Source organism: Carcharodon carcharias, chromosome 21 (assembly GCF_017639515.1).
Source record: "Carcharodon carcharias isolate sCarCar2 chromosome 21, sCarCar2.pri, whole genome shotgun sequence".
NCBI classification, from domain to species: domain Eukaryota; kingdom Metazoa; phylum Chordata; class Chondrichthyes; order Lamniformes; family Lamnidae; genus Carcharodon; species Carcharodon carcharias.
This window is the reverse complement of record NC_054487.1, coordinates 85,999,392-86,018,209: the sequence shown is the minus strand read 5'-3', so window position 1 is coordinate 86,018,209 and position 18,818 is coordinate 85,999,392. Positions and strand designations below refer to the sequence as shown.

General features: G+C 43.9%; 1 protein-coding gene and 2 non-coding genes across 6 annotated transcripts in view; 1 reads left to right on the top strand and 2 right to left on the bottom strand.

The window, feature by feature from the left end:
• Window positions 1-1,938: 1,938 nt before the first annotated feature.
• On the bottom strand, window positions 1,939-2,057 carry LOC121293456. Its single transcript, XR_005946534.1, has one exon. It is a non-coding gene; the product is annotated as a 5S ribosomal RNA (ribosomal RNA).
• An 879-nt stretch (window positions 2,058-2,936) lies between these two features.
• Window positions 2,937-3,055, bottom strand: LOC121293445. The gene has a single exon (XR_005946525.1). It is a non-coding gene; the product is annotated as a 5S ribosomal RNA (ribosomal RNA).
• Window positions 3,056-8,678: 5,623 nt separating this feature from the next.
• gnptab (N-acetylglucosamine-1-phosphate transferase subunits alpha and beta) overlaps window positions 8,679-18,818 on the top strand; it is an 82,229-nt gene continuing 72,089 nt past the window's right edge. For 3 of the 4 annotated variants that reach the window (XM_041216033.1, XM_041216031.1, XM_041216029.1), the window contains exons 1-2: window positions 8,679-8,786; window positions 11,737-11,937. In XM_041216033.1, coding sequence (XP_041071967.1) covers window positions 11,809-11,937 — 129 coding nt within the window. In that variant the 5' untranslated portion in view covers window positions 8,679-8,786; window positions 11,737-11,808. Of the gene's footprint in view, window positions 8,831-11,736; window positions 11,938-18,818 lie in introns of all 4 variants that reach the window. The other variant, XM_041216030.1, reaches the window with a different exon arrangement.

The following is an 18,818-nucleotide window of genomic DNA, read 5'->3' as shown; positions in this document are numbered from 1 at the left end:
ACCAAATCAAGGTGTGCCAGAGCTCTTAGAAATTCACTTTGATTCTCCTCAGTCTTCCTGCTATTCTTTGAGATATGAGATTTTTTTTGGGCCTTTTTCTCTAGCTCCAGCTAGATGACCCTCCATCTATCTTTAAGAACCGCATCACTGTGGACACCATGGTTCAAGCCTGAACTTCACTACCTGCTTGCTTAGTGATCTACAGCTTTTTCTCTCTGACAACTTCCAAGCAGTTCCAGCTCCAGATGTAAGCCAGCCTGTGCCTGTCAGAAAACACATAGGGGCGTGATTGAAGTGTATAAAATTATGAGGATAAGGTAGACAGAAAGGAACTTTTCCCCTTGGTGGAGGGATCAATAACCAGGGGGCATAGATTTAAGGTAAGGGGCAGGAGGTTTAGAGGGGATGTGAGGAAGAATTTTTTCACCCAGAGGGTGGTGGGAATCTGGAACTCACTGCCTGAAAGGGTGATAGAGACAGAAACCCTCATAACATTTAAGAAGTATTTGGGTGTGCACTTGTGATGCCATGGTGTACAAGGCTATGGGCCTAGTGCTGGAAAATAGGATTAGGTTAGGTACTTGTTTGACCAGTGCAGACTTGATGGGCCAAAGGGCCTTTTTCTGTGTAGACCTCTGCCTCTATAAACCCTAAAACAAAAGGATCATTCCATGTAACCTATCCCCATGCCAACATGACATGAGATAGCCCAGATAGAGATTTAAACTAATCTTCTTTACTTTCCAAAACATGTTCTTTGATCTTTGAAAAGTATATGGATACTTTAACAGCTTTCCTTGTTTGCTAGTTGCTCTTCAACCCTTCCATGATCTGGCGAAATTACATGAATAATTTATACCTTTAATGGGACAACTACAATTTTAGCTTCATGAAGGAACCAAGGAGTCTAAGAATAATTCATGTATTGCCTATTCTTTACTGTTTTCACATCTCTAACTCTAACCTTTTTAAGTAAACACAGGCCATCCTTTGAATGATAAATATCTTAGGAGTGTCTACCAGTTTCCTCAGTTTCCCCCATTTATCTTACATTTAAGAATCCAATTCCCAAAACATATTAATCATGAAATTTGACATTTCTGCAAAAACATGGTGTAGGATAGAACTGAAACCAATCTTTGGCACACTTTTCTAAGTTTTTATTTACAGAAATACACATTTCAAACATGCACCTCCTAAACTAACAAGCAGAGTTTCAGTCTGTTCCTATTTGTAACTCTTATAGAGTCAAAACAATTAAACCAAATTAACAAAATTGGGATAAATCAGGCACAGCCCCTAATTCAGGTCAGCTGTAAAACCAAGAACAAAGTTTAAAGGAAACTTACAACTTTAAACCAAAATGCGATTAAAGGGGTTGATAAAACACCCCAGTCCCCGCGGTGCCCACTGGGCACGGAAGGCCTCGCGAGTGCTGGCAGACACCGCGTCTGTTCCTATTTGTAACTCTTTCGAGTACAAACACGTTTCCATCTGTTTCAGATGAAGTTACATTGTTTCATAGTTTGCCATTGTGAGATTTGAACTCTTGATAATCTTTTAAATGAAAACCAAATCAACAAAATTGGGATAAATCAGGCACAGCCCCTAATTCAGGTCAGCTGTAAAACCAAGAACAAAGTTTAAAGGAAACTTACAAACTTTAAATCAAAATGTGATTAAAGGGGTCAACAAAACACCCCAGTCCCCGCGGTGCCCACCGAGCACGGAAGGCCTCGAGAGTGCCAGCAGACACCGCGTGCTCCTTCTCCAGGGACATCCGGCAGCGAACGTAGCCGCGGAAGAGGGACAAACAATCGGGCGGGACTCCCCCGTCGATCGCCCGCTGCCTGGACCTGTTATTGGCCAGGCTTTGAACTCTTGATCTTGGGGTTACAAACCCAGTACCATAACCACTTGGCTATTTAGGCCAAGCATGGCCTACTGCACCTGGTATTCCCAGGCAGTCTCCCATCCAAGTACTAACCAGGCCTGAGTCTGCTTAGCTTCTGAGATCAGATGAGATTGGGTGTTCTCAGACTAGTATGGCCGCAGGCTAAAATATCACCATGTTCACCGTAACTCTTTCGAGTACAAACCTGTTTCCATCTGTTTCAGATGAAGTTACATTGTTTGCCATTGTGAGATTTGAACTCTTGATAATCTCTGTAACTCTTTCAAGTACAAACACATTTCCATCTGTTTTTTCAGATGAAATTACATTGTTTCATGATTTTACCATTGTGAGATTTGAACTCTTGATCTTAGGGTTACAAACCCAGTACCATAACCACTTGGCTATTTAGGCCAAGCTGTTCCTATTTGTAACTCTTTCGAGTACAAACCCGTTTCCATCTGTTTCAGATGAAGTTACATTGTTTCATAGTTTGCCATTGTGAGATTTGAACTCCTGATCTTGTGGTTACAAACCCAGTACCATAACCACTTGGCTATTTAGGCCAAGCTAATAATATACAAGGGTTGCTGCATTCAGATTGGGGAGTTACATTGTTTCATAGTTTGCCATTGTGAGATTTAAACTCTTGATCTTGTGGTTACAAACCCAGTACCATAACCACTTGGCCATTTAGGCCAAGCTACTCCTATTTGTAACTCTTTCGAGTACAAACCCGTTTCCATCTGTTTCAGATGAAGTTACATTGTTTCATAGTTTTGCCATTGCGAGATTTGAACTCTTGATAATCTTTTAAATCTTTTAAATTTTGAACTCTTGATAATCTTTTAAATACATTGCTTGGTGTAGTCTATAGACCACCAACTAGTGAGAAGGATGTAACTCTTTTGAGTACAAACCCATTTCCATCTGTTTCAGATGAAGTTACATTGTTTCATAGTTTGCTATTGTGAGATTTGAACTCTTGATCTTGGGCTTACAAACCCAGTACCATAACCACTTGGCTATTTAGGCCAAGCATGGCCTACTGCACCTGGTATTCCCAGGCAGTCTCCCATCCAAGTACTAACCAGGCCTGAGTCTGCTTAGCTTCTGAGATCAGATGAGATTGGGTGTTCTCAGACTAGTATGGCCGCAGGCTAAAATATCACCATGTTCACCGTAACTCTTTCGAGTACAAACCTGTTTCCATCTGTTTCAGATGAAGTTACATTGTTTGCCACTGTGAGATTTGAACTCTTGATAATCTCTGTAACTCTTTCAAGTACAAACACATTTCCATCTGTTTTTTCAGATGAAATTACATTGTTTCATGATTTTACCATTGTGAGATTTGAACTCTTGATCTTAGGGTTACAAACCCAGTACCATAACCACTTGGCTATTTAGGCCAAGCTACTCCTATTTGTAGTAGCACAAACGAATCACCATTTAATGCCCATCACCTGCACAAAATTAAATACAATTAATATACAATTAACACTTGTTACAATCGTAGTAGAGACTGATAACTAAGAAATTCGAACTTCTAATTGAAAGCTGAAAGGATGACACAAGATTTTGCATTTTAAGACATTTATTGTAACAATTTTTATTCAATTACAAACAGATGAATTGGTCTTTTGTTTCATTTCATTTTGCATGATCTTAGTTTGTGGAATCTAAGTTCTGTGTTTGCTGACATAACTACAATGACTGCACTTGACTCCAGTTTTGCTAACCTCACTGGTGCCGCACTCTTGGGGTTGAAAGATGCCTTAATATTAAGGACACCTACTCTCACCGCTTCCTTGGCGGTCAGCTTTTGCGCCCATGTTTGGATGAGGTCCAGATCCAAGTGGTTTCTGGCTATGAACAAGTTACTTGTGAGTAGATGTTGTTTCATATTTTACGCCAACATTGTATTAGCAAAATGTAAAGGTATTTTAATGGAAAATTTATGGCAGTGAGTTGGTGGGAAAATGTAATTCCTTTTCCAAAGTTTTCATACTGTGTGAGAAATTTTCTGGAAAGTCTGAAGTGGACTTAGCATAACTGCTGAGTTTGTGATTCAATTTGTGATAAAGACTGAGTGATTTAAAGTTGGTATTGTGTTAAGACATGGAAGTGAGTGATATGATGGAACTTACAACAATGTCAAGTCAATGATTGACACATTTACTTTTGTCTTGTAAAGATTTAGGTTAAGATAGCAGATATTTCTAACATTTTGACAAAAGCCTTAGAATAGGTTGTTATTTGATCTGTTATGACCAGGTGAGGAGGAGTGAATTGGCTCTCCTCTATTCAACCTCCGTGGCTGGTCACAACGAAGGTTTAAGTATCTTTTTCACAAGGATATGTCTGTTCCAAATCCAAATGTATTTAACTATGCAGTGAACAATAAAGAACCAATCAAACCTAGTGCATGAATCATAAAAGGTTAGTATGCAGGTACAGCAGGTCATTAGGAAAGCTAATAGGATGTTATAATTTATTGTGAGGGGAATTGATTACAAAAGTAGAGAGGTTATGCTTCAGTTGTACAGGGCATTGGTGAGACCACATCTGGAGTATTGTGTACAGCACTGGTCTCCTTATTTAAAGAAAGATGTAAATGCATTAGAAGCAGTTCAGAGAAGGTTTACTTGACTGATACCTGGAATGGGCAGGTTGTCTTATGAGGAAAGGCTGGACAGGTTAGACTTGTATCCACTCGTATTTAGAAGTGTAAGAGGCGACCTGATCGAAACCTTTAAGATCCTGAGGTGTCTTGACAGAGTGGATTTGGGGAGGATGTCTCCTCTTGTAGGAGAATCTAGAGCTGGGGTAACTGTTTAAAAATAAGGGGTCCCTTATTAAAGACAGATGGATAGAATTTTTTTCTCTCAGAGGGTAGTGAGTTTTTGGAACTCTCTTCCTCAAAAGGTGGTGGAAGCAGAGTCTTTGAATATTTTTAAGGCAGATTCTTGATTAACAAGGGGGTGAAAGGTTATCAGGGGTAGGCAGGAATGAGGGGTAAGGTTACATTCAGGTCAGCCACAATCTTTTGAATGGCAAAGCAGGCTCAAGGGACCAAGTGGCCGAACCCTGCTCCTAATTCGTATGTTTGTATGTAAAGTTTCTTGAATTGAAGAAAGAGCAAATTTATTATCACTAAACCTGAGGAAAAAATAATAAAAATGCGACGCCAAGCATTTGGGACTCATGCAGTCATTTGTGCCCCCACACACCCATCAGAGATAAGGCTAGTTAGAGACCAATAAAAAAAGTTGAAAGAATATACAGTTAAGTGTCCTTTGATTGTTTTTGAGGAGTAGATTGTTAAACGTTGTGGCTGATAGACTCTGGAACTGTTCCTACAGATTGGAGGGTAGCTAATGTAACCCCACTATTTAAAAAGGGAGGCAGAGAGAAAACAGGGAACTTTAGACCAATCAGCCTGACGCCGGTAGTGGGAAAATTCTAGAGTCCATTATAAAAGATTTAATAGCTGAGCACTTGGAAAACAGTGGCAGAATCGGACAGAGTCAGCATGGATTTACGAAAGGGAAATCATGCTTGACAAATCTACTGGAATTTTTCGAGAATGTAACTAGTAGAGTTGATGAGGGAGAGTCAGTGGATGTGGTTTATTTGGACTTTCAGAAGGCTTTCAACAAAGTCCCACAAAAGAGATTAGCATGTAAAATTAAAGCGCATGGGATTGGGGGTAGTGTATTGAGATGGACAGAAAACTGGTTGGCAGACAGGAAACAAAGAGTAGGAATAAACGGGTCTTTTTCCGAATGGCGGGCAGTGACTAGTGGGGTACCTCAGGGATCGGTGCTGGGACCCCAGCTATTCACAATATATATTAATGATTTAGTTGAGGGAACTAAATGTAATATCTCCAAACTTGCAGAAGACACAAAGCTGGGTGGGAGGGTGAGCTGTGAGGAGGATGCAGAGATGCTTCAGTGTGATTTGGACAAGCTGAGTGAGGGGGCAAATGCATGGCAGATGCAGTATAATGTGGATAAATGATGTTATCCACTTTGGTAGCAAAAACAGGAAGGCAGATTATTATCTGAATGGCTATAAATTGAGAGAGGGGAATGTGCCTCGTACACCAGTTGCTGAAGGTAAGCATGCTGGTGCAGCAGGTGGTAAAGAAGGCAAATGGTATGTTGGCCTTCATAGCGAGAGGATTCGAGTACAGAAGCAGAGATGTCTTGCTGCAATTATACAGGGCCTTAGTGAGACCACACCTGGAATATTGTGTGCAGTTTTGGTCTCCTTATCTGAGGAAGGATGTTCTTGCTATAGAGGGAGTGCAGCAAAGGCTTACCAGACTGATTCCTGGGATGGCGGGACTGACATATAAGGAGATTGAGTTGGTTAGGATTATATTTGCTGGAGTTCAGAAGAATGAGGGGGGATCTCATAGAAACCTATAAAATTCTAACAGGACTAGACAGGGTAGATGCAGGAAGCATGTTCCCGATGGTGGGGGAGTCCAGAACCAGGGGTCACAGTCTGAAGATACGGGGTAGATCATTTAGGACTGAGATGAGAAGAAATTTCTTCACCCAGAGAGTGGTGACCCTGTGGAACCCGGTACCAAGAAAGTAGTTGAGGTCAAAACATTGTATGATTTCAAGGAATTAGATATAGCTCTTGGAGCGAAAGGGATCAAAGGATATGGCGAGAAAGTGGGAGCAGGCTATTGGATTGGATGATCAGCCATGATCATAATGAATGGCGGAGCAGGCTCGAAGGGCCACATGGTCTACTCCTGCTCTTAGTTTCTATGTTTCTATGATTTGGATTAGCTGGTTTCATTGATGTGGTCAGATGTAGAAGATGTTCCAATTATTACAAGATCTCAGTTCGCTGGTAAGTTTCTGATAGTTGACATCTCAAACCGGGTGATACACTTGTTCCAAATGAGAGAGAGGTAGAGAGTGCAGCTTTTCAACCTGTATCCTCTGCTGAATGCTTACTTGACACTACCTGTGTTACTTGCGATTTCTCTGCAGTGGCTGCAGCCTGGCCTGTGTATTTCCAAGGGATTTTGAGTGGGTCTATGCGTGGCAGTCATTTTTTCAATCGCCAGTACTTTGCATTTTAATGTCTCTCCCTTAGGTAGTAACACGGGTCTCCAAATTATAGGAAATGCCATCTCTTCACACTCCCCTGAGTTTATCATGTTTGTTTTTTCACCTTCACCTTGGAAGGTGGCCCTGCATTTTTAAGTAGTTTGCTCTCTCATTTAAAATTGCAAGATTTCCAATTAGTTGAAAGTTGAAAAATCATTCTTCAAAATTGAAGGGGTGTGGCCTCATGACAGTTCAAACATAGGAAATTCAGGTGCAATTTGTGCTACTTTAGTTCCTGGTCAAGCAATGCTATGAATTTAAACTCCTCATCCTTGTTTTCAAATTCCACAATGGCCTCAGCCCCTTTCTTTTTCTGTAAGAGAAAGTGCTCTGTAGAGCCTGACAATCCCCTGAGATGTCTGTGCTCTTCCAGTTCTGACCTTTTGATCAACTCCGATTTTAATTGTTCCACCATTAGTGGCCGTGCCTTCAAGTGTCTAAGCCCTAAACTCTGGAATTTGCTCTTTACACCTGTCCACCTCTCTTTTCTCCTTCGGCAAGATGCTCCTTAAAGCCTCTCTTTGACCACGCTTTTGGTCATCGGCTTAGGTGTCTTGGTGTCTTGTTTTGCTTTATATCATAAGAACATAAGAAATAGGCCCCTTGAGCCTGCTCCACCATTCAATAAGGTCATGGCTGATCTTCTTGTGTTTTTGATTTTCACATTCCCATCTAACCCCAATAACCTTTGATTCCCTTGTCTGATCTATCAACCTCCACCTTAAAAATATTCACTGACCCCACCTCCACCACGTTCTGAGGCAGAGAATTCCAAAGTCACACAACCCTCTGACAGAAAATATTTCTCCTCATCTCTGTCTTAAAAGGGCAACCCCTAATTTTAATTGTGGTCTCACCCACAAGGGGAAACATCCTTTCCATGTCCACCTTGTCAAGGCCATTCAGCAGCTTGTACACTTCAATCAAATCATCCCTCACTCTTCTGAACTCCAGTGTGAACAAGCCCAGCCTGTCCAGCCTTTCCTCATAAAACAACCTGCTCATTCCAGGTGTCAATCTAGTAAACCTCCTTTGAACCCCCTCCAATGCATTTACATCTTCCTTAATTAAGGAGACCAAAACTGCGCACAGTATTCGAGGTGCGGTCTCACCAATGCCCTGTATAACTGAAGCAAAACATCCTTACTTTTATAAAAGCAAATATTTTTATTTTTACTTAGTTCTGTTGAAGAGTCATACAGACTGGAAACGTTAGCCGTGTTCCTTTCCGCAGATGCTGCCAGACCTGTTGAGTTTTTCCAGGTATTTTTATTTTTATCCTTACTTTTATGTTCAGTCCCTCTAGTAATAGAGGATAGCATTCCATATAACTCCTGCAAAATGCCTTGTGAAGTTTTATTTCATTGAAAGCACAATATAAAATACAGGTCGGTGTTTTGCCATCTCTGTAAATATGTACTTAACTTAGCCAGCCACCTGCCTCAGCCAGGTAGACCTAAACAATGAAGCCCACCCACACCTGCCAAGATGCACAGTCGAATATGCAGCGCATGCGCTTTCCCAGGGGTATGCGCGCGTGTGTGTGTGTGTGTGTGTGTGTGTGTCTGTGTTGGTTATGGCGCATGCGCTTTTACGGACGTGTTCGTCTGCCGGTCACGGCGCATGCGCCTTGTCGGGGTGGGTTTGCGGCCCGGTCATGTGCCTTGCGGCAGCCGGCGGCCGGTTTGGAATTCTGGCGGTGACCGAATGCGGCGCGCGGGCCCTCGTCCCCCGGCGATCAACCGTCTGAGGCAGGTCTTCACAAAACAACCATTGTGTTTATATCATAACATCGGTATGGTCCCGCCTCGGCCTAGGGGAACTAGTGGAAGAAATGGCCGGGGGTGGGGGTCTTGGGGGAGGGGACAATGGTGGGGGAGGGGACAATGGTGGGGTCTTAGGGGAGGGGACAATGGTGGGGTCTTAGGGGAGGGGACAATGGTGGGGTCTTAGGGGAGGGGACAATGGTGGGGGAGGGGACAATGGTGGGGTCTTAGGGGAGGGGACAATGGTGGGGGGCAGTGGTGGGGTCTTAGGGGAGGGGACAATGGTGGGGGGGCAGTGGTGGGGTCTTAGGGGAGGGGACAATGGTGGGGGGCAGTGGTGGGGTCTTAGGGGAGGGGACAATGGTGGGGGGGCAGTGGTGGGGTCTTAGGGGAGGGGACAATGGTGGGGGGGCAGTGGTGGGGTCTTGGGGGAGGGGACAATGGTGGGGGGGCAGTGGTGGGGTCTTGGGGCAGTGGTGGGGTCTTGGGGGAGGGGACAATGGTGGGGGGGCAGTGGTGGGGTCTTGGGGTAGTGGTGGGGTCTTGGGGCAGTGGTGGGGTCTTGGGGTAGTGGTGGGGTCTTGGGGCAGTGGTGGGGTCTTGGGGAGGGGACAATGGTGGGGGGCAGTGGTGGGGTCTTGGGGAGGGGACAATGGTGGGGGTCAGTGGTGGGGTCTTGGGGAGGGGACAATGGTGGGGGGCAGTGGTGGAGTCTTGGGGAGGGGACAATGGTGGGGGGCAGTGGTGGTGTCTCGGGGGAGGGGACAAAGGTGGGGGGGCAGTGGTGGGGTCTTGGGGTAGTGGTGGGGTCTTGGGGCAGTGGTGGGGTCTTGGGGAGGGGACAATGGTGGGGGGCAGTGGTGGGGTCTTGGGGAGGGGACAATGGTGGGGGGCAGTGGTGGTGTCTCGGGGGAGGGGACAAAGGTGGGGGGGCAGTGGTGGTGTCTCGGGGGAGGGGACAAAGGTGTGGGGGCAGTGGTGGGGTCTTGGGGGAGGGGACAAAGGTGGGGGGGCAGTGGTGGGGTCTTGGGGGAGGGGACAAAGGTGGGGGGGCAGTGGTGGGGTCTTGGGGGAGGGGACAAAGGTGGGGGGACAGTGGTGGGGTCAGGGGAGGGGACATTGGTGGGGGGGCAGTGGTGGGGTCTTGGGGGAGGGAACAATGGTGGGGGGGCAGTGGTGGGGTCTTGGGGGAGAGGACAGTGGTGGGGTCTTGGGGGGGGCAGTGGTGCGGTCTTGGAGGAGGGAACAATGGTGGGGGGGCAGTGGTGGGGTCTTGGAGGAGGGAACAATGGTGGGGGGGCAGTGGTGGGGTCTTGGGGGAGGGGACAATGGTGGGGGGCAGTGGTGGGGTCTTGGGGGAGGGGACAATGGTGGGGGGCAGTGGTGGGGTCTTGGGGGAGGGGACAATGGTGGGGGGCAGTGGTGGGGTCTTGGGGGAGGGGACAATGGTGGGGGAGGCAGTGGTGGGGTCTTGGAGGGGGCAATGGGGGAGTAGTGGGGGAGGAGGAGGAACGGCAGGGCTCGCGGGAGGGGGGTCTCGGTAAATTATGGAAGGGGTGGGGGAGATGAATTGATAAGTTGGAAAGGATACTGAGAAGAGCATGAAGACTGATCTTCAGTATAAAGAGGATAAAATATGAAAAAAGGCACTGGTTTATGATGGCTGCATAAATCAAATTCGTTTTATTAAATGGGGTTACAAGATTTTTTGAGAACTCTTTGTACCAGTGATTGTGGGATAGCAATCTGTAATTTGATCAATTTTCAGTGAAAACAGAACCAGTCAGCTTGATTGATTGAATGTTTAGCATAACTTGCTGAGCAGGGTTAATAGAAAGCTAAGTAGGGATCCAAGTGCAGTTGGATGATGGAACAGTAAAGATGACAGCCATGTTACAGTGTGCTTTGATGTGGCGAATAATCTTATCTCCGAGCTTTCTTTCAAATACAATGAAGCCAATCAGTAACTTGCACCTCTTGTAACAATGTTTCAAAAGTTAGCACATTTCCAATATTAGCTGTAGCAATTTGGACAATGTTGCTATTTTACAAGTGGAGTGTGTACATTATATTGCATGATATTTTCTGCTAAGGTGGAATTTGTGTCTTAAGATCAAAATGCATAGATTGGGGTGTGTTCAGTTGCTGTGTCAGGAAACTTTTAGAGTATGGTTGCAGTTGAGGAACACCCAACATTGTGGATTGATTTGCCCATGAAGTGTCTTTGCATTAAAAAACTAATACATTAACAAGGTAGATTATTTGATTATATTTGTCTGTATTTTTCTACACAGCTTGTTTTTATGTTTTGGATGTACTCAGCCACCCCACTACACTCTATTCTGAGGTTGACACTAATGCAGCTTAATATTGGTGTAATTCTTAGCGGAAATGGCTTAAATTAGCTATTTTCAGCAGTACAGTTCTGGCTCCCACTGAGTGGCATTAGCAAAGTGCAACCCAGTTATTACTTTAAAATGTAGCTTGATTGATCAAGAATTGGCAAAAGAGAAAAGGCCTGACTAACACGGTGAATATTTGAAAGTACATGCAGCAACAAGAAAACTTGTTCTTTTTAATTGTGCATTATATTTAGATTGCTAAGTTACACATACACAAATACTTCATTTGTTATATTTCATTTTGATTTTTAGAAATGTCAACACTTTTTATTCAATTTTGTATAAATGCTTCTTGTCTGTTGGGAAATGTGATTTTAATGTTTTTTCACCTGCAGTTTTCATGCTGGACGTGCTTTTATGTTCCATTTACTAAATAAATGAAGGCATGCATTTGGCATGGAAGCTGACCTAGTATGAATGGTTGCCAAACTTAAGCACATGCCACAGTGTTGGAGGTGCTTCATTATGTTGTAATAACTCTGTAGACTATTTTAAGGGTATATTAGAGCTTTTGTATTCTTTTATCTCTACAGTGATCTGCCCTTGCTGTAAATGAGTTTGTGACCCTGGTTGCATGTGTGCACCAGAAGTATGTCAGGTTGGCCATGGTCCTCAATTCATTGCTGAAGTTGGTTCAGAGGCAAACCTACACCTGTCTGTCTCATCAATATGGCCTTTACCTCTGTTTTGGAGGATTAGTGCTCATGATTGTGTCTGCCTTTCAGTTTGGAGAGGTAAGTAACTTGTGAAATAATGTATACCTACAAACCTAATTTACTGTGTACAGATTTGGCTGAATATCCCACCCAAGTATAACTGCAGAATTATTCTAAAGGTGCTATGTACAGAATTGGTTATGAAAGACTCAACTAGTTTAGACCTGGAGCAAGACCTGGACAATGTCCAGGCTTGGGCTGACAAGTGGCAAGTAACATTCGTGTCACAAGTGCCAGGCAACGACCATTTCCAACAACAGAGAATCTAAACATCAGCCATTGACGGTCAATGGCATTACCGTCACTGAATCCCCTGCTTTCAATATTCTGGAGGTTATCATTGACCAGAAATTGAACTGGACTAGCCATATAAATACTGTGACTACAAGAGCGGGTCAGAGGCTAGGAACCTTGCAGCGAGTGTCTTCTGAAGATACGAAATAGGAGCAGGAGTAGACCTTTCGGCCCCTCGAGCCTGCTCCGCCATTCAATTAGATCATGGCTGATCTGTTTGTATTTTTAATTCCATACTCCTATCTCCCCCCGATAACCTTTGATCCCCCTGTCTAACAAGAATCTATCTATCTCCGTCTTAAAAACATTTAATGATCTGCCTTCTGAGGAAGACCGTTCCGAAGGCCCACAACCTCCTGAAAGAAAAAAAATTCTCCTCATCTCCATACCTAAAGGTCAACCCCTAATTTTAAAACAATGCACCCTAGCTCTGGGCTCGCCCACAAGAAGAATCATAATTTTCACGTCCACCTTGTCAAGACTGTTCAGGATCTTATATACTTCAATCAAGTCACCCCTCACTCTTCTAAACTACAGTGGAAACAAGCCCAGTCTGTCCAACTTTTCCTCTTAAGATAACCCGCTCCTTCCATGTATCAATCTTGTAAACCTCTAACATATTTACATCCTCCTTTAAATAAGGAGACCAAAACTGCACACAGCATTTGAAATGTAGTCTCACCAATGCCCTGTATAACCGAAGCATAACATCCTTACTTTTATGTTCAATCCCTCGTAATAACGGATAGCATTCCATTAGCCGCCTTAATTACTTGCTGTACCGTATACTAGCTTTTTGTCACTTGTGCACTAGAACTAGATCCTTCTGCACCTTGGAACCTGCAGTCATTTTCCATTTAAGTAATATTCTGCTTTTTTTTATTCTCCCTGCCAAAACGAACAACTTCACATTTTCCCATGTTATACTCCATTTGACATATTTATGTCCACTCACTCAACCTATCTTCACGACATACTTTCTGATCTATCTTTATGTCATCTGCAAATTTAGCTACCATGCTTTCACTGCCCTCATCTAAGTCATTGATATAAATTGTAAAAAGTTGAGGCCCCTGAACTGACCCCTGTGGGCTCCATTCATTACATCCTGCCAATCGGACAAAGACCCATTTACGTATACTCTTTGGCTGTCAGAAAACAATCTTCTATCCATGCTAATATGTTACCCCCAACAGCATGATTTTTTTTTTGCAATAACCTTTGATATGGCACCTTATCAAATGCCTTCTGGAAATCTAAGTGCAGTATGTCTGCAGGCCCCCCTTTATCCACAGCACAAGCTACTCCTTCAAAAACCTCCAATAAATTGGTTAAACTTTCACAAAACAACGTGCTGACTGTTACCAATTACCTTGAGTTTTTTAAGTGTCCAGCTCTAAACTCTTTAATGATCGATTCTAGCATCTTCCACATGACGGGTGTCAGGCTCACTGGCCTATAGTTTCCTGTTTTCTGCCTCCCTCCCTACTTGAATAGAGGGGTTTTATTTGTTACTTCCCAGTCTGGTGGAACCTTTCCAGAATCTAGCGAATTTTGGAAAATTAACACCAATGCATCTACTACCTCATTAGCCACCTCTTTTAAGATCCAAGGATGAAGTCCATCGGGACCTGGAGACTTGTCAGCCCGCAGCTCCAACAGTTTGCTCAGTAAGGCTTCCTTGGTGAATGTAATTTCACGAAGTTCCCCTCTCCCTTCCACCTCTTGATTTACAGCTATTACTGGAATGTTTTGGTATTCTCTGTAGTAAAGGCAGAAACAAAATATTTGCTCATTTAATCCACCATTTCCTTATTATCTGCTATTAACTCGCCATTCTCACTCTGTAGAGGATCAACACTCTAGTTATTCTTTTCCTTTTTAACTACCTGAAGAAGCTCTTGCTATCCGTTTTTACATTTCTAGCTAGCTTCCTCTCATAGTCGAATTTCCTTCTCCTGGTTAACCTTTTATTCATTCTTTGTCATTCTTTACATTCTGACTAACTATCTGACCTCCCACTCATCTTTCCACAGCAATGTGCTTTTCCTTAAGTTTGATGCTTTCCTTAAATATTTTAATTAACCAAGGATGGTGGGTCTTCCCCTTTATCGTTGGAATATATTTACTCTGAATATTTTGAAATACCCCCTTAAATGTCTCCCATGATTTCTCTATTGATCTATCTTCTAGCCTGGTATCCCAGTTTACTTCAGCTAGCACAGCCCTTGTGCCCTTTTATTTAAGTTTAAAATACTAGTCTTAGACCCACTCTTGTCTCTCTCAAATTGGATGTAAAATTCAGTTGTATTGTGATCGCTGCTACTTAGGGTTGCCTTTACGCTGAGGTCATTAATTACCCTGACACATTACACAGTACCAAGTCTAATATAAACTGTTCTCTGAACCTACTGTTCTAAGGAACTATCTTGAAAACATACTATGAACTCCTTATCCAGGATACTTCTGCCAATCTGAATTTTTTCCAGTTTATATGTAGACTAAAATCACCCATGATTATTGCTGTCCCTTTATCACAAACGCCCAATATTTTTTCTTGTATACTTTGTCCTACATTGTGGTTACTGTTAAGGGGCCTGTAGACACTCACACTAGTGATTTCTTTCCCTTACTATTCCTCATCTCCACCCAAACCGATTCTACATCCTGATCTCCTGAACCAAGGTTGCCTCTAGATATTGCACCCATGCCATCTTTGATTAACAGTGCTACCCCGCCACCTTTACCTAGCTTCCTATTCTTCTTGAAAGTCGTATGCCCCTCAATATTCAGGACCCAATCCTTGTCATCCTGCAACCACGACTCTCTAATGACTATCAGATTATATTTATTTACTTCAATGCGTGCTATCAATTCATTTACTTTGTTATGAATGCTACATGCATTCAGATACGGAACCTTTAGTTTTGCCTCTTTGTTATCTTTTTAATATCTAGTCTTGTGACTGTTGGTGAATTCTTAGGTTTTTTTCTTTTTCCCTCCCTGTTGTTCTGTGACCCTCATTTTCCATATTACTATTTTACTGTCCTGTTTTGATTTGCAACATCCACCAAAGCTCAATCCCTCACACCACCCCCCCCCCCAATTAAGTTTAAAGCCCTCTCTACCTCCCTAGCTATGCAGCTCACTAGGACACTGGTCCCAGCACAGTTCAGGTGTAGACCATCCCAGTGGTACCACCCCCACTTTCCTCACTACTGATGCCAGTGCCCCATGAACTGGAACGCACTTCTCCAATACTAGTCTTTGAGCCATGCATTCATCTCTCATTTTATTTGCCCAGTACCAATTTGCATGTGGCTCAGGTAATAATCCAGGGATTATTACCTTTGAGGTTCTGCTTTTTAGATTGGCGCCTAGCTCCTCATACTGACTATGCAGAATCTCTTTCCTAGTTCTGCCTATGTCGTTGGTACCTACATGGACCACGACAACTGGATCATCCCCCTCCCACTCCAAGTTCCTCTCTAGTCCTGAGCAAATGTTCTGAACCCTGGCACTGGACAGGCAACACAGCCGTCTGTACTCTCACTCTTTGTTGCAGGGAACAGTGTCAATCCCCCTCACTATACTGGCCCATACTCCCACTCTATTCCTGTTTGCTCCCTGTGCTTGAGCGGCTTTCTGTACCACATTGCCATGGCCCGTCTGCTCGTCCACCCTGAAGGTCACATCTTCGTCCACGCAAGTTTTGAGCACCTCACACCTGTTTGACAGTTGCAAAGTCTGTAGCTCCTCCACTCTGTGCTTGGTCCCTTTATCTACCTCATTGACGATCACATCCTCCTGTCCCTCATCGCTGTCCAAAACATGACCCTATTCCAAGAGGTGTGACTGTCCTCGGGAACAAAGTGTCCAGGTATTTCTCCCCCTCCCTTATGTTGCGCAGTGTCTGCAGTTTGGCTTCTAGATCAGTAATCCTGATCTGGAATTCCTCTAGCTGCTTACACTTCCTGCAGATGCATTTGTCATAGATCGCCTTGACGTTCAAAAGTTCCCACATTCCACAGTTGCAGAATGACACCTGACCTGCCATTGTTACATTTGTTATTTAATTTAATCACTTTCTTAATTAATTTAGAACAATTACTATGTATACTGCAATTTAATGTGCTTACTAAGTGCTAGTACCACCCACAATGAAGCTAAAGGTTCTACAATTCTTAATTTCACTGGTATGTGTTTTAGGTATTTTAATTATTTTAAGTATTTTATTTTATTTTAGTTTTTATTTATAGATCTACCTTAACTTCTGTGCCCTACCTTGGCAATTAACACACTGTCCCTTACACCAAGCACTTACCAGCCAATCAACTTACTAGTTTCCTGTGATGTCAGTCTTTTTTTTTACTCAGTTTCTTCAGCTGAGTTGGTTCTTCCGACTGCCTCTTTTCAGCTCCCAGGTAGGAAAGAATGCGCTCCGATCCCCAGTCTCTATTTATGCTGCTCCCAACTGCCTCTGTTCAGCTCCCAGGTAGGAAAGCTGGAATTCCCTCCCTAAATCACCTCCTGACTACCCAAAGCCTGTCCACCATCTACAAGGCACAAGTCAGGAGTGTGATGGAATATATTGCCAGGATGAGTGCAATTCCAGAAACACTCAAGAAGCTTGACACCATCCAGGACAAAGCAGCCTGCTTGATTGGCACCCCATCCACAAACATTCACTCCCCTCAGTGCCAACACACAGCGGCAACAGTGTGTACCACCTACAAGATGCAGTGCAGGAATTTGCTAAGGCTTCTTAGACAATACCTTCCAAATTCATGACCATTACCATCCAGAAAGACAATGACAGCAAAGACCACCACCTGGAAGTTCCCCTGCAAGTTACTCACCATCCTGACTTGGAAATATGTTGCAGTTCCTTTATTGTCACTGGGTCAAAATCCTGGAACTCCATCCCTAACAGCACTGAGGGTGTACATACACCACATGGACTGCATGGTTCAAGAAGGCAGCTCACCACCACCTTTACAAGGGAAACTAGGGATGGGCAATAAATGCTGGCCATGGACTGCAGCATTTATTTCCCATCCCTAGTTGCCCTTGAGAAGGTGGTGGTGAGCTTCTGCCTTGAAGCGCTCAAGTTCATGTGATATAGGACATCACAGCGCTATGAGGGAGGGAGTTCCAAGATTTTGACCCAGCGGCAGTGAAGTAACAGCGATATACTTCCAACTCGGTACTGCATGGCATGGATGGGAATTTGAAGGTAGTGGCGTTCCCATGCATTTGCTGCCCTTGCCCTTCTAGGTGGTAGAGGTCACAGATTTGGAAGGTGCCGTCAAAGGAACCTTGATGAGTTGCTGTAATGCATCTTGTTGATGCTACACGCTGCTGCCACTATGTGTCGGTGGCGGAATAAATGTTGAAGGTGGTGGATGGGGTGCCAATCAAGTGGGGTGCTTTGTCGTGGATGGTGTCAAGCTTCTTGTGTTGCTGGAGATGCACTCATCCAGGCAAGTGGAGAGTATTCCATCACACTGCTGACTTGTGTCTTGTAGATGGTGGCCAGGCTTTGGGGAGTCAGGATGTGAGTTACTCACTGCAGAATTCAAAGCCTCTGACCTGCTCTTGTAGCCACATTATTTATTTGGCTGGCCCTGTCAGTGTTTGGTCAATGGTAACCCCCCAGGATGTTGATAGTGGGGATTCAGTGATGGTAATGCCATTGAATGTCAAGGGGAGATGGTTAGATTCTCTCTTGTTGAAGATGATCACTACCTGGTACTTGTGTGGTGCAAGTGTTACTTGCCACTTATCAGCCCAAGCCTGAATATCGTCTAGGTCTTGCTGCATACGAACATGGACTAGACTGCTGCTGTATCTGAGGAGTCGGCAATAGTCCTGAACATTGTGCAATCATCAATGAGCATCCCTATCTCTGACATGATGGAGGGTAGCTCATTGAAACAGCTGAAGATGGTTGGGCCTAAGACACTACCTTGAGGAACTCCTGCAATGATGCCTTGGGACTGAGATTTTTTTATTCATTCATGGGATGTGGGCTTCACTGGCTAGGCCAGCATTTATTGCCCATCCCTATTGCCCTTGAGAAGGTGGTGGTGAGCTGCCCTCTTGAATCACAGCCGTCCATGTGGTGTCAGTGTTTGTGGTTATTGACCTCCACCAACCACAACCACCTTCATTTGCATTAGATATGGCACCAACCAGTGGAGAGCTTACCCGTGGTGCCCTTTGACTCTAGTTTGCTAGGGCTTCTTAATGCTGCACTCGGTTAACTGCTGCCTTGATGTCAAGAGCAGTCGCTCTCACCTCACCTGTGAAATTCAGTTCATTTGGATCAAGGCTGTAATGAGGTTAGGAGCTGTGTAGCTCTGGTGGAACCCAAACCAAGCATCAGTGAGCAGGTTATTGCTGAGTAAGTGTCGCTTGATAGCACTGTCAACGGCACTTTCCATCACTCTGCTGTTCTTTGTGAGTTCTTGATTTGCTCTTCACATTATGTAAGAGTACTGATTTTTATCAGGTTTGATTACTTTGCAAATCTTTGTAGTTTTAATTTGAAGTTTGGCTTCTGGTACACTGAAATAATGATGTATAATTGTAATATTATTTAC